Source organism: Trematosphaeria pertusa, assembly GCF_010094035.1.
Source record: "Trematosphaeria pertusa strain CBS 122368 unplaced genomic scaffold BU26scaffold_4, whole genome shotgun sequence".
Classification (NCBI taxonomy): Eukaryota; Fungi; Ascomycota; class Dothideomycetes; order Pleosporales; family Trematosphaeriaceae; genus Trematosphaeria; species Trematosphaeria pertusa.
The window spans coordinates 2,718,494-2,733,196 of record NW_022987215.1 but is presented as its reverse complement, the minus strand read 5'-3'; the positions used below and the strand labels follow the sequence as shown (position 1 = coordinate 2,733,196).

General features: G+C 56.7%; 5 protein-coding genes across 5 annotated transcripts; 1 reads left to right on the top strand and 4 right to left on the bottom strand.

Moving 5' to 3' along the window:
* Positions 1 to 19: 19 nt before the first annotated feature.
* On the top strand, positions 20 to 2,578 carry BU26DRAFT_517283 (MFS general substrate transporter). The gene is made up of 3 exons (XM_033828539.1): positions 20 to 588; positions 663 to 2,198; positions 2,248 to 2,578. The coding sequence occupies exons 1-3, from the start codon at positions 340 to 342 to the stop codon at positions 2,434 to 2,436; spliced, it is 1,974 nt and encodes a 657-aa protein (XP_033687712.1). The 5' UTR covers positions 20 to 339; the 3' UTR covers positions 2,437 to 2,578.
* BU26DRAFT_517282 (homologous-pairing protein-like protein 2) lies at positions 2,519 to 3,792 on the bottom strand. Its single transcript, XM_033828538.1, has 7 exons — positions 3,597 to 3,792; positions 3,534 to 3,543; positions 3,456 to 3,468; positions 3,362 to 3,404; positions 3,251 to 3,313; positions 3,171 to 3,199; positions 2,519 to 3,099 (listed from the first exon to the last, which is right to left on the bottom strand). Exons 1-7 carry the CDS (start codon positions 3,679 to 3,681, stop codon positions 2,695 to 2,697), a joined length of 648 nt encoding a protein of 215 aa, XP_033687711.1. The 5' UTR covers positions 3,682 to 3,792; the 3' UTR covers positions 2,519 to 2,694.
* A 373-nt stretch (positions 3,793 to 4,165) lies between these two features.
* Positions 4,166 to 6,955, bottom strand: BU26DRAFT_562426 (HCP-like protein; the record flags this gene model as incomplete). Its single annotated transcript, XM_033833031.1, has 3 exons — positions 4,166 to 4,177; positions 4,227 to 6,777; positions 6,840 to 6,955. 3 exons carry the CDS (start codon positions 6,953 to 6,955, stop codon positions 4,166 to 4,168), a joined length of 2,679 nt encoding a protein of 892 aa, XP_033687710.1.
* Positions 6,956 to 8,018: 1,063 nt separating this feature from the next.
* On the bottom strand, positions 8,019 to 9,570 carry BU26DRAFT_517279 (histone deposition protein Asf1). Its single transcript, XM_033828537.1, has 4 exons — positions 9,318 to 9,570; positions 9,226 to 9,265; positions 8,863 to 9,171; positions 8,019 to 8,816 (listed from the first exon to the last, which is right to left on the bottom strand). The coding sequence occupies exons 1-4, from the start codon at positions 9,424 to 9,426 to the stop codon at positions 8,435 to 8,437; spliced, it is 840 nt and encodes a 279-aa protein (XP_033687709.1). The 5' UTR covers positions 9,427 to 9,570; the 3' UTR covers positions 8,019 to 8,434.
* A 299-nt stretch (positions 9,571 to 9,869) lies between these two features.
* On the bottom strand, positions 9,870 to 14,601 carry BU26DRAFT_453170 (uncharacterized protein). The gene is made up of 3 exons (XM_033824823.1): positions 14,315 to 14,601; positions 13,580 to 14,261; positions 9,870 to 13,524 (listed from the first exon to the last, which is right to left on the bottom strand). Exons 1-3 carry the CDS (start codon positions 14,381 to 14,383, stop codon positions 10,010 to 10,012), a joined length of 4,266 nt encoding a protein of 1,421 aa, XP_033687708.1. The 5' UTR covers positions 14,384 to 14,601; the 3' UTR covers positions 9,870 to 10,009.
* Between the last annotated feature and the right edge of the window lie 102 nt (positions 14,602 to 14,703).

The following is a 14,703-nucleotide window of genomic DNA, read 5'->3' as shown; positions in this document are numbered from 1 at the left end:
CCGCACCGGCCTGCATAGACGCGGCCGCTCCGTGCACAACTGCGCGCAACCCGTGGAGACCATCGCCATGTTCAAGTCTGGCCCAGTCACAAGTCACATGCCTATCCCATCGCCGGCGCGCGCGCATGCACGCTCCACACGAGATCAACCTCCGCCGTCCCCATCCCCCTTACGGTGCCCGCGACGGTGCCTTTGCAGCCTCGCCCTGACTGCTCCCTGCCGCCCTGTCGTCTTTTCTGGCCGTCCTGCCCTCGCCATGTCGCAGTCCAGGTGACGCCGCCGGCCGCCAATCACAGCGCTCCCCGACAGCAGCGCGCTCTCGAGCCCGCCGGCCGAACAATGACGCCCCGTGCTCCAGAGCCTCTGCCTCCGCCGCGGCCAGAGCTCCCCCGCGATGCCTCGACGCACTCCAAAGCCTCCGTTCCCTCGTCGTCGCAGAGCAACGAGGCAGACGACGAGCAGAGCATGTCCGACGACGTCTTCGCCATGCGCCCGCCGCCGTCCCCTCCGCGCTACGAGGGCGAAGACACCGGCCTGACAAGCGAGAAAGAGCTGGCGGGCTTCTACATGTATGGCTGGGCTGCCGAGGTATGCCGTCTTTTCTTCGCCGCCGTCTTCCCTTCATGCAGCAAATGCCCATAGCAAGACTGACGCCCACATAGGTCTTCGTAGTGTGCGGAATCGGCAGCTTCATCCCCGTCACTCTCGAGCAGCTTGCGCGCGAAAACGGCGTGCTCCTTTCCGACCACACCACACCATGCAAATCCTCCCTTCCCACTACGACTTCACCCCTCTTCTCCGCCCTCTCCCCCAAGCCCGAGACGGGACAATGCGTCGTCTACCTCCTCGGCATAGAAATCAACACGGCCAGCTTCGCCATGTACACCTTCTCCATATCCGTCGCTATCCAAGCACTTCTCATAATATCCATGTCCGGCGCCGCCGACCACGGTCGCTTCCGGAAGACCTTTCTGCTGTGGTTTGCCTTTATAGGGAGCGTAGCGACCATGTTGTTTCTGCCCGTTGTGCCCAAGGTATATGTGCTGGGCGCGCTGCTTGCCATTATTGCGAATACGTGCTTTGGTGCCAGTTTTGTGCTATTGAATTCTTTCCTGCCACTGTTGGTGAGGCATCATCCGACAGTGGCATATGCGAATATGTCTGGGGAGTCGAGCTACCTGGACGACGAGGATTTGGATAGGTCGAACGGATCATCAATCATCCGGGAAGCACAGTATTCCACTGAGCTGGCGGAAGAGGAGAACGTCATAGGCGGAGTAGCGGATGCGACGACGGCATTACTCCCACCTCGCTCCGAAGTCGACATGTCGGTCCCAAATCCACTATCGAGAGCAACTCCCTCCCAAGAGCTAGCTCTCTCTACCAAGATCTCCTCCTACGGCATCGCAATCGGATACATCGCCGCGCTACTCGTTCAAACATTATCCATCCTCGTCGTAATCGCTTTCCGCAACTCAGACTTCGGTCTTCGCCTCGTCCTCTTCATAATAGGCGCCTGGTGGTTCATCTTCACTATACCCGCCGGCTTCTGGCTCCGTCCCCGCCCAGGGCCACCGCTTCACCTCTCGGCGCACAGATCCAACTTGCGCACTTGCCTCGCATACTTCACGTACTCGTGGAAATCGCTTGGTCGGACGATCATACATGCGCGTCTGCTTAAGGACGTCATCATCTTCCTAGCCGCGTGGTTCTTGCTCAGCGACAGCATAGCCACCGTTTCCGGAACCGCCGTGTTATTTGCGAAAACGACTTTGGGCATGGGCTATGCAATGCTCGCCCTCATCAACGTAATCGCCACCGTCTCTGGTGTAATTGGCGCATTCACCTGGTCCCGCATCAGCATCTACATGCGGCTCAAACCCTCCCAGACCATCCTCGCATGTATCGCTCTCTTCGAGCTAATCCCCATCTACGGACTGCTTGGTTACATCCCCGCAATCCGCCGCTTAGGTTCCTTTGGTCTCCAGCAACAGTGGGAGATGTACCCCCTGGGGGCTGTGTATGGCTTCGTGCTAGGCGGACTAAGCAGCTATTGTAGGAGTTTGTTTGGCGAGCTGATTCCACCGGGGTACGAGGCTGCGTTTTATGCGCTGTATGCCATCACGGATAAGGGAAGCAGTGTGTTTGGACCGGCTATTGTGGGTGCGATTACGGATGCGTATGGGGAGATCCGACCCGTAAGTCTTCTTCTCTCTTCTAGCTGACATTCGTACTAAGGGTGAATAGGCTTTTTGGTTCTTAGCTGTCCTGGTCGGATTGCCATTCCCCATCATGATGCTTGTTGACGTAGATAGGGGGAGAGCAGAAGGCATTGCTCTGGCCAAGAAACTTGAAGACTTGGCAGATGAGGAAGATGAAAGTGAAGATCTGAACCAGCATCTAGTTAGAGACACCGAGCGCGAGTATCAGCATTGAGCGAGAGCAAAGCATGCATTTGCATTGGGAAGGCGCTGAGCATCGGGTTGGATATTCCCACGATTCATTAGCTAGGAGTTGGATCTATCTATTTCAGCGCGATTCTCAGTTCTTCCGCTTCGTCCTCACCGGTTTCATTCTGTGACATCCTCCTGTGTTCGATCTTGCCCGTAAATCGTCCATCATCCGTCGCATCCACCTTGCCGATATCGTCAGTGCGTCATCTTCTCCCCATTACATCGTCCCATACGTATATTTCTAATCATCCAGCCCCAAGCCTTCCCTGACCTCAGCCTTCTTCTCCGCATCCGGCAGCGTATCCTCGATCATCCTCCACATCTCGCAAGCGATCTTCTCCCGCTTCTTTGCGACTGCGCTCCACTTCTTCCACTCGGCCTCGACCTCATCGCGCTCCTTCTTAGTGACCTTCTTTGCCTTGCCAGCCTTCAGGCTGTCCAATCGAGCGATGATATCCGTCTTCTCGACCTCGAGGGCTTGCACGTTGGAGATGAGGTCAGTAGTACTGAATGTGGAGTTCAGTGATGAGAGCGTGCTACGGAGCGTTTTGGCGGTGGTATGAAGGTCCGTGGTCTGGCTGCGGAGGTCGTTGATGGCAGTGTCAAAACCGGCGAGCTGCTCGGGAGTACAAGAGTCTTTCGGGCTCTGGATGGAAGTGTAACGTGAGCCCAGAAGTTGCACTGGCAATGAGCGGCACGTGATGAGGAGCAGCTTACCTGAAGAGCATGGTAGACAATCTGCTTACCTGGGGTCCATCAGTCAAAACGAAGAGATCAAGCCGGTTCAGATCACTCACCGGCCGCACGTCCCTCGATCTCATTGCGCTCATGGAGATCCTTCAGTATCTTCGCCGCGGCAGCTGCACACTAATCAGACACACGGCTCCACACGTGCCACAACGACGAACCCTTCGTAACCTTGTTATGCAGATTCGCTGAAATATCGATAGCCTACTCGCCGTCAGTGGCATCTTCCACGTACGGAGGAGGCGAAGGACTCACGGAGTACGGGCGACTGCGAGGCGATAAGCGTCAGCTTCTGCTCCGTAAAAGAGTTCACCCTTTAGGACGTTGACTCACTTCACCTTGCCTGCGGCCATTTAGCACTTTAGTTCAAGAAAGCGGAGGGATTCCGCTACTTACGTACGTAGTGAAGGACCATGTCGGCAGCCTCATTCGCTGATTGCTTCGCAGAGGGCTTCTCATCTGTCTTCTTGCGCGGCGCCATGATGACACTCGGATGTGGATCCGTGGGGAAGGATAGAGTTGGGTAAAGTGTAAGGGAAGGTATAGTGGGAGAGTTGAGAGCCTGTGGGACGGAAGGCGCGAGACGGGAAAGAGTCGCCGAAGCACGTGAGCCGTGGTTGCGGCAGCGACGACCCACTACACACGGAGGAGGCTCGCATGATGTGCGAGAAGAGGATGAAAACGAAGCACGAGGCGATGGAAGAGTTTATGCCACCGGATGACGGCACTGGACGGGACGTCGTCTGGTGATGCTATCAATGCTTTTCTACGCGCGCTTCTCAGTCTCCGTTGGCAAAGACGAGAGATATCGCATCTTTCTCCAGATCGCTCCCACAGACAGTGTATTTTGGGTATAGGGGCAATCATTACTACTCAAGCTCAGGCTCAAATCTATGCAAGATGCTGCGCCCCAAAGGCAAAACTCCGCTATGCAAAAGATACAATCTTCGCGCCATGTGTGCTTGTTACATGACAACCTAAAGCTCATTAGCAAGTGCTTAGAATTAGGTGTGATGAGTGACTTACACAGTCGCTATCCTTCGGCGCTTGCCCAATACCCATCTCGTCGAAAGTCTTGGGGCCCTTGCCTGGTGGTGCTGCAGGCTTCGCAGGCGCCGGTTTCGCTGCTTGCGCTGGATTCGACGGCTTTACAGGCTGCTGCTGTACAGGTGTTGCCGATTTCCCTGGCGGCTTAGGTCCTTGTGGCAACCCTTGCGGCTTTGGGCTATGTGCTGAAGGCCGCCCGGCAGAGCCTGGCCGAGAAGAAGGTCCTCCTCCGGGTCGGGGCCCTGGCGCGGTGGTCGATGGTCTGTCCGGTCTAGCCGATGTCCTGCTCTCCTGACCCGGCTGCACTGTAGATGGGCGTGTGTGTTGTCGCGGCTCTAGAGGAGCAACGTACCCAATATCAGGAAGAGTCCCTTGCTTCTTAAGCGGCAACCCAGGCTTTTGAAGCCTGTTACGTCCCTCAGGCGCGCTGAAGCCGATATCAACAGGCTGTGTTGTTGCTGGTCGGTCGTATGCGTCCGGTCGTTCAGCGCTTGGTCCTCCAGGCTGCCTATATGCGCCTGGACCGGGTGGGGGAGGTCCTCCGCTTGGGACGCGTCCCCTTCCGCGGCCCATATTATCAATGCTAGTGTGTGGACGGAGCGGCAGAGGACCCATATTTGGTCCTTGAGGCGGAGGACGGCCACCACCGTATCCGTTATTGGGACTGTACAGGTTCGGATTGATGTTGAATGCCTGCGATACAGGCCGAGCAGTTGCAGACCGTAGTTCTGGGGCAAATCCTCCTGCCAGGTTTGGACCTTGAGGGCCCAACCGCGGCGGACCATTATCTACAGGATATGGTGTAGCTGTGGCAGGTCGATCGTAGGGCTGTGATGTAGGTGCAGACGTCGTAACGACGGGGGGCTTGTCGGATAAGGGATAAGGAGTGGTAGTAGCATTGCGGTCCGGTAGTCGAGCACCGCCGGGGGAGGCCGTTGAAGGCGAATCTCCGTAGTCAGAAGGACTGCTGTCTTGGATGGATGGCAAGGGTGGTGCTTGCATCTTCTGTAACCTCGCCGGGCGCTGCCCGCGCATGGAACCGTGTTGAGATTTAATTTTGTTGATCGCAATGTTCTCGTGATCCTTCTTCGAGAGCGTTCGAGACTTCGAAATACTTTCAATTCGGGCGGCTGCATCCTTGTTACCATTTCTGGCCGCTTTATCATACCATTCTAACGCTTTGTCGATGTTGACCGGCACGTTCATGCCAATTTCATTAAAGTATCCCATGGCGAATTCTGCCGTGGCCAGTCCCGCAGCGGCGGCGCGTTGCGCGTACTGGTATGCTAGCTCCTCGTTCTTCGCAAACTCTCCCTCATAACCGCAGAGGAACCATTTGCTGATGGCCATGTCTGCCTCAGGTTCTCCTTGGCGAGATGCTAGCGCGTTGTAGTGTAGGGATAACGTCGGATTGAAGTCGCAGCCCAGACTGCAAAGCTCGTAGGCGGAACCCATCTTAAGCTGAGCCTTTGCAAATCCAAGGTACGCTGCCTTCTCGATGTTCTGCCTTGCACCTTTCTCGTCGTACGCGAGGAAGACTTCTGGCACGTTGATCTGGGGAAGTTCCCGGGCCTGCAGCATACCCATAACGTAAGCACCCTGGGGAGCATTCTCGTCGGCCGTGGCTGCCGCTTGCCGGATCAGCTGAATGCCCTTGGCGTAGTCTTGTGGTTGTCCATGTTGTCCCAGCAGTGTCATCATGCCCAGGCGGTAATTCGACGCGGAGTCTCCAGCCTCCGAGCCTTGCTTGTAGTGCTGGAGCGCCTTGATCGGATCGTTTGACTGCTCGAACTGCATGCCCATCCGATACTCGGCCCTAGCATATCCTTTCTGCGCCGCGCGCGTATAACAGCGGAAGGCCTCCTTCTTGTCCACGCGCAGCCCGAACTTTCCAAACTCCAGCCACATGCCGCGCATGAACTCGGCCTTGGGATGATGCTGGTCCGCTAAGAAGCTGACCACGTTCATGGCATCTACGCGCAGCTGATGTTCCACCGCAGGCGTAGCCGGGCGCGCGCCTTGGATCTCAGCGAGCCGCTGCTCATGGAGCTGTGCTACGTCTACGTATGACAGCGCGTCCTGTGCCCATGCCAGCTGCATCTCCGGGTCGTTCGAATTGAGCACGGGCAGGCGCGCATTTTCCAGCACAGCCTCCTTCTCATCGTCCGACGGCGGAACGTTGGGCGGCCGGCTGCCGAGCTTTGGGAAGACGGAGAAGTTGGGAGCCTCGCTGCTTTGGGCGAAGCTGTGGTAGTCGTGCGTCGTCTGCTGCTGCATGGCTTGCGGCTGCACGCTCGGGGGCTGCTTGAAGGTCGACGAAATGCTCGCCTGTCGCTGGGGCCATTGCCCTGCGGCCTGCGGCGGCTGCTCGGGCTGGTAGCTCGATGCGCGCGGCGGGAAGTGCGGCGACGTCTGGTTGAGGGCCTGGGCCGGCGGAGACATGGGCGCGTTGGCGCTTCGCGGGCCGTTGGCTTCTAGTTCCATGTGAGCAATGTTTTCTTGCATGTTCTCGGGCACCTCGGGCATAATCCTACCGCGAAGGGGGGACGTCAGCACGCGCGCAATTTGATGGCATTGGGAGGGAGGACGAACCGCTGAGGCGCTGGAGAGATGACCTCTGGCGAGGGCGCCGGCATGTAGTAGTCATCGAACCCTCCCGGAATAAAAGTAGCCCCAAGCTGGGGGGGCTGGCCTTGGTTGTAGCTCATTGTCGATGCGGGCCGCTCTGGACAGCCCAAAGAGCCAGGTGTCAGCCTTTGTCCACAAGCCCAGGCGTCTGCCGAAGTGTCAGGCCGCGCGCACGACTCTCTTGAAGCGTTGTCATGGGTGTTCGTGCGTAGGCCTTGCGACGAAGACGGCAGGCAAAGCGGACGATCAACTCACAGCTTGGCGGGGTGCACGCGGAGCTTCACGGACGCTCCGACACCGCGACGGCCGTGTCTCGATGCTCCCACGAGCGGACGGCGAGTCTCGTGCGCGGAACAGGCTCGCGCAAGCGGCTGGATGTGCTGTCGGCGAGGCAGAAGCGCAGCGTTGTTGCGGATGCGTGCGGCGGGCCCGGGGGTGTTGGAGGAGGGGCTGCTGGCTGTGTGGCCGCGCAGGAGGAAAAGGGCTGGGGAGACAATAAACGCTGCCGTTTGCTGCTGAGACGGACGGCTCAAGAAGCAGTCGACGCGGTTCTCGAATGCTGAGGATTCAAATAGCTGTCTGACGTAGGCGTGGTGTAGGGTCCCGCAGCGCGACTAAGCACCCGCAAACCCTGAGCATGCAAGGCCGTCAAGGCGCGGAACTCCTACTCACTTCGCTATAAATGTTCTGACATGGCGCGTGTCGGGTTCCCAGCGCATCCACAAGGCTGCGCCGCTGTCCAGAGGCTGAGGCTGTGTCATCGAGTGGCACAACTTCGCTTTGGACCACCGCATTTGGCACGTTTGGTTTCGTTTCGCATACGCCTGACCTATGGAGCATGGGCACACGGCGGCGGGCTGAGCAGTATACGGCTGTGGGAGATGAGGTTGAGCAATATTGCGCTTTCTTGTGCTCAGCTCTGGCTTGCATGGCCGACCATATTTAGTTCGGAACACTTGTCTCGTGTCGTATCCTTAATGATTCCGAGATCAAGTGGGCGACTGACTCAGTAAGTTGTTGAATGCCCTGCACTGCCCGATTAGGAATTGTCTAACTGGAGAATAACATCCGTTTCCTCCTCACGGCACGAGTCCGAACACCTATACGGCCTCAAGCATACGCATCAACAAGTCGCATGGTGACGTGTAATCAGATCTGCTATTTCGTATCCGTAACTCTACCCTTGCCGCATAGCAAAAGAAACATGCTTCCATCCCAAGAATATCATGTGCGTACACCCCATCACCTTGGCCAATTAACCATGCAAGAATCAAGTTGGCCACCTCCAATAGCCGTCGGAAAAACCGTAAAATGTGGTGCGGCCAGAATCGCCAGGACGCCGCCTGTGAAGATAATGTGAGAAAAGGAGAACATTGAGCAGTGCCTTTAAGTGCTACTGTGGATTGACGGCTTTCTGGACCACTTTCGGGGGGTTCGAGAAGACAGGCGAGTATTCGAATACATTTACTAAGTCCGAGATTTTCAACGGACTGCGTTGAGGAGATGAATGAAATGGCTGAGATGGCTTGTTTACTAGATCAGAGAAAGGTCAGCATGCCCTAATGTACCATAACGTCGGTGTTATGCTGAACGGGCTGTTGAGGGTGCTTCTGTTCACCATTGGCAGGCTCAGGCTCGTCCATCTCCATGTCATCGCCGCCTTCTTCCTCGCCCTCTTCATCCTCGTCATCTTCGCCCTCGCTCTCTTCGATATCGATCTCCTCGCTTTCGGCGTCTGCAGCTTTCTCCTCGGCAGGTCCAGCAGTCTCTTCACCGCCAGCCATCTCGGCGTCTTCGCCATTAGCGGTAGCAGCGTTCTCAGCTTCTACCTCCTCCTCTTCATCCTCCTCCTCGTCGATACCGTATTGGTCACCATCTGCGGTCAGGTCCGCTTCGGGCTGGTCAGGGGGGAACTCTGGTGGAGCAGACTCCTCCGAATCCCTGTCATTGTCAGTTGTTGCCTAGACTGCTTATTTTGCTGTCATACCATTTTATAGCGAAGCGCGTGACACGCGGCTTCTCCGCCAGAATGTTCCTTCGCACCTTTTCGATAATGGGCTTTGCTGGAGGCTCGAGCTGGAGCGCCTCGTCCGTGTACTCGTTGTTGACGTAGTATCCGACGCGCACAAATTCCCGCTCGTCATAACTGCAGCTGAGGAGGATGACCGTCACACCGATAATTTCGCTGTTCGGGATGCGCGAAAGGTCTGGAGGATCGGCGCGGAAGGCGAACTTGTTGATGCCGACTGGAATGGGGCCGACCAGCACGGAATCGAGCTCTTGATCATACTCGTTCCTGTGGACCGTTAAGATCTGCTTCAGAACGATAGAAGCGTGGTGTGGCACTTACGAAGTTGCGGAGCCAACGTATGTCAACTTCCACTCGAGGTCTGCGTACCGCAAGTCAGCGCGCGGCAATGCGGCAACAATCAGTGTACTCACCTTTCTGCAGCTGCTCAAGACACTCAAAGGTAATCTCGAACTCATATGGCGCGTCGAACGTGGCCGGATTATTCTTGACCTCGACACCGAGGAGCGACACGACAGACATGTTGATGGATGTGGGGCGATTAAGACAATGGCGGGGGGCTGATGGTTGCTGTAAGTCGGGATATCGAGTCGGCGAAGTGTTGAGTCGAGAGCGCGGGAGCGGGACGGAAGAGAAAAGTGTTTGTTGTGGACTGGGAAGCGGTGAAGGTGCAGCTAAATAGGGACCCTTGACGCCCGTCGCCAGTCGCGTCGCGTGGAGCGCCATTAACGCGTCACGTGCTTTCGCTCCCAGCCTGCCCCTCCCCAGCCTCCCGAGCCAACTTCGCACGAACACGACAGAGCCCAGGCAACAACACGATGCTGCCTTCACTAGCTATCGGCTCGGAGGGATTCCTAAATCGTCGGTGTGGCAACTCGGCAAACTCACCCCCGATCGCACCAGGCGTCGACCATGGTTTGCACCGTTTCGGGACGGAAGACTCTCATCGCACACTTTCTTGTTCGCGCCAGAACATATATTTTGATATTTAGATGCTCGCTCAAACCGCACAATCATTCCATATGCATTTCGGTATTCAAACACCACGCATGCCTAATCATACACTACCATCAGCCCACCCTCCCCCTCCGCGGTTTGCTCCGAATCAGACCCTTGTCACCTTGACTCCTCTATCGACGAGAGCGGTTGCAAGCCCTTCCGCAATCTTCCTCCTTCGCTTCGCAGTTTCCCTCAGTTCGGGGAGATTATCATCCACCATATCACCCAGCCTCGCCAGGTCTTCCCCTGTTGTCGGGCTTCCTTCAGGCGTGTAATAAAAGCCGTAACCCTTAGTGGGCGTTGATTCGACCTCCGGTGTCAGCGCCCTCCTATTAAGCTCGCTCAAGCTCATTCTGCTCCGATTTGTAGGCGGGGTGGCAAATGGGCTCTCGCTGCGAAGGCCGCGGGACCCTCGTGGCGTTCCAAGCTGGCGAGAAGAAGACGAATTCGGCCGACTGGATTCTGAGAGGCCGATCTTACGGAGCTGGGATTCGAGAACAGCAATCTCGCTATTCCTCTTCTCCGTGACTGTAATGAGCTTGTTTATAGTCCTCTTAACAGCATCGACGGTCGGAACGGCTCCCGTCTTTCCATTTTCCGCATTGTGCGAAGCAAGCTTAGAACGCAGAAGAATCGTTGCTTCTTCGGCTTGACCAAGCAACGTCAGAAGACGCGCGTAGTCGCCTCGTAGTCCTTTCTGCTGATCGGCCAGCTCCTTAGGCAGTGACGCTTTGCGGAGCGCTTCTACCTTCTCGGGATCCTTGCGGTTGATAATCTGACGGCGGATATCGTTGAGCTTCGTCATCAGTCGAGCTTTCTCGCGGAGCAGTCGTGCTAGTTGACTAAGCTTGTCAAGGACGTCCTCTACACGCCCCTTATCCAACTCCTGCTCAAGCTCATTCTCAAGCTTCTTCAAATCTTCAATCTCGGCAAGGCACCATTTCTCGAACCAAGGACCGTCCTCGCCCTGCTCTACGACTTCTTCTAATGCTCTCCGGGTTACCTCACTGTTCCGTTGGGGTCGTTGGTGATACTCCAAAAACGCCTTGAGAGAGCGCCAGTTGAGGCCGAGTGTGTCCACCATGTTGTTGATGTCCCTATACACGATTTCGATCTGAGCAGCATGGCCCGTCTTGTTGATGGATGCTCCGCTATATTCTTGGCGTGCAAGGAATGCATCTAACGTCCTGCTGGGCTCAATCTCGCTGGCAAGCTCCAGACGGATACGTTCATCCTCATCATCAATTAGATCAGAAACCAGGGGCTGAGGGGTGGGTGGTTTCGGCTGTTGTTGTATCGACGCGCTCAATGAAGCGCCAGGAGCTGTCAGTGGTTCCCTCCGCGTTCCAATCACAGAGGTCGAGGCCGCCCGCGCTGGACTAGGTGAGCGGAGATTATCTTGTACTCGGCTCTGCGAGGGTGTCAAAGGCATAGGAGCCCTGGGGAAGCCGCCAGTTACGGCGGATTGGGGAGTCTGCTTGGGCTGTCCAAATGACGGGGTGGACTTGGCAGCCTGGCCGAAAGGGGCAGCTGGTTTGGATGCATGCCCAAAAAGAGGACGAGGCGGAGACGTACTCCTGCCTGATCGAGACGAGGTCCTAGACTTCACGACTGGTGGAGTGGGCGCTGCCGGGAAGATGCGCGGAGACTGATTGATACTGTCTTGAAGTGTCCAGCCAGTTTTTGAGGGCCGGGATCTGCGCGCGGCATCCGAAGGCGATGGTTCTTCGGTCTCTTCATCGCCACTTCGATCCTCCTCGACTGAGATATCCCCCGAACCTTCTTGTAGAGGTGATGATGGTACCGATGATGATTCTGGAGCCTCCACCTTAATGGGAGGACTTCCAGCAAGCGGAGGAAGGTCTTCGTCCGTTTTCGGTGGTTTCCATGTCATGGGATCGGGAGGCAGAGGGGCATCTTCTGGGACAAGCTGCTCTTCCTTCGGAGGCGGCGCCTTTGGTGCTAAAGTGTCCTTTGCAGGTGTTGCCCCAGGAAACATTAGGTTTGGCGGTTTAGGTGGCGACGCCGGAGTGGTAGAGACTGCCTGCGGAGCTTTCTGCTCTAGTTGCTTAATGGGGGTTGCAGGTGGTTTTGTTTCGTCTAGGGCAGAACCAAAACCTACGCCAAAGCTAAACCCGCCAGCTGACGGTGCAGGTTTCTGTTCACCCTCTTGTGTCGATCCGTCGCTTTTAAATGAGTTTCCGAGCTTGAAGCCATCGGATGGGAGTCCAAAGAGATTCTTTGGCTGAGGTGGTGGGCCTTGGGGGGTTGGTGTAGCCTCATCTCGCTCTCTGTTCTGCGCTTCATCGGCATCGCTCATATCGGACTCCTTGGTAGATGCAAATGAGGATGTACCTTGTCCGAAGATGGACCCGCCCTGCTGCGCGGGGGTGTTCGCCCAGGAAGGTAAGGTAGAGCCCGTACCGGAGCCTACCGTAACTGTGGAGCCAAAGCTCGGTTCTGTACTTAGGCCCTTGAATCCATTTGTAGTCCCTCCGAATGCGGACTTCTGTTGCTGCCCAAGCGCGGCGAACCCTGACTGACCACTAGTGCTCCCGAAACTAGAGAATGCGGAGCCTCCAGAGGGAGCATTTGTTCCAAATCTGGCAAAACCAGAGGGGCCTCCAGCCGCATTGGAAAATGGAGTCGCGGAGGTTTGAGAGGCCGACGTTTGCGGAGCCGAACCCCATGGAGATTGGCGACTACCTAAACCACCGGTCGCACCAAACGCGGAGCCTCCTTGAGCTCCAAATGTAGATGCAGAACCAAAGGCGGGCTGGGAGGGTTTTCCAAAAGTGGGCGTTGTGCTGCCGAACCCTGTCGTTCCGAACTTAGGAGTAGACGGTGTTCCAAAAGTAGCCGCTGGCTGTCTCATTTGTAGACCCCCTTGCGTACTTCCAGCAGCGGAAGCTGGCTGCCCAAATACGGACGCCATCTTCTGTTCTGACGGACCGGATTTTGCTGGCGTAGCTCCAGCTTCTTTCTGCTTTTCATATGTGAGCCCGTGGTAGCCCATCCCTCCTTCGATTGATTTATCCCATACAACCCACCATGCTGCCAGCATACCCTCGTGAGTAAGTAGAAGATACTCAGGCAACGGGGTGGATGATTCGTTCACCTCCTCCAGCCGGGGTGCAGGCCGCTGAACCTTGTCCTTGCTCGAGAGATCCAAGGCCTCGCCGATAAGGACGCTATCACCTTGTTCTCCTAAGCTCATTTGCGGAACCTGGGCCTTCCGACTATCGATTAAATTAGTCAAGTGAAAGTCGTTCACGGTTTCCTGGTCCGGGGCCATGGGTTCGCTTGTATTCGTGAGGACGGCCACGTCGGAAGAGTTTGCACTAGCCACAATCAACATATCGTTGAGAATCGGATCCCAGTTCCGAAGCCTAGTTACTGAGAAGCGAGGGGGCGGGTTTCGATGCGGGGCGTCCATAGGCGGGAATAGGAGCGGGAAGGGAGACTTGCTGAAAGAGAAGGTGGCGAAGGCTTTGTCGGTCTTGACGAAATGATATAATGTGTCCTGCTCTTCTTGCATAGCATCCTCATCCTCTGTTGGCGAGGCCTTGGGGGAATGTATGAGGAGGAATTCTTCGTTGTTGATCCAGTACACGGCCGACACTATAGCAGTCAGCAATCTCATTCGGCGTTCGAAACACGCCATCTCCCGACTTACTAGTATAGCTCTCATCCACATCGGGCGGACGTGGAATATGACCCCGTTGGTCGTTCTTGCCCGCCATATAAACGGTAGCAGTTCCGTCGGTCGACCCAGCCACAAATGCCTTTCCGCGTACGCTCCATGAGACACAAGCAACACCCTCGGTCCGTACAGGCGATGGCTGTTGGGTGCTCGTGACGTCTATAATGCTGAGCTGTCCCGAATCCAGAACCACAGCCATATACTGCTCCATGGCCGGGTTTGGGTTGGGCAATAGTGCCCGAAGAGGGGTGTTGTCTGTGCCTATTCGCATGTCTGGCTGTGTCTGCCCCCGAAGAAGATTGTCCACGCCATATACAGCCAGGCCCCCTTCGTTTTCTGGACTGAGCACGAGGAAGTCTTCGCCCGAGGAGAAGACGACGTGGCGGAGGCGCGGCACCGGAAGAGCAAAGTCAGGCGTGAAGTCGGTGACGACATCATCCTTGGTGGCCTGTTCGTGGAACGCTTTGCGGACGCTGTCTGTGGAAGCTAGGATGAGGGTGTCGGGTGCAGCTGCGGCGAGCAGACGGCGCTCCGAGGCGACGGACAGGAGGGTGGCCGAAGCTGGAGGCACATTGTCGTTCGGCCAGGGCGCGGGGAGCAACTTGAGTTTCTTCACGCCTTCCAGCCCATGGCCCACAGTGGAGAAGCCAATGACCTGTGCACGGATTAGCTATGCTTCTTGCCCGGAGCGTGCTTGATTGCCGCTACCTCTGGGTTGATCTCCGCAAGCTCGGCGCCGACGTTTACAGAGGGCGTCTGGTTGAAGTGGAAGGCCATGCTCGCGAGGAGGTACTCCGGTCGGATCTCGCGCGAGGGTGTTCTGCGAATCAGTGGTCGAATGCCCGCATCGGAGGAAGCTGCGCGCTGAAATACAGGCGACGAGGAAAAGGAGCGTGAGAGCCTGGGCGGGCTCGGGCGGAAGAGGCCGAAGCTTTTGTTGAAAATAGTGAAAGCTGCGGGCGCCTGGCGCTCTGGGGGCAATGAGCGGCAGGCACTTCACGCGCGGGCGGCTTTCTTTGATGCGTGTTTGGAGAGCGGCCTGTACGCGCCAAGCCGTCCGAGCTTCCTGACGCTGGGGGTGCTGGAGCTCCAGGCAA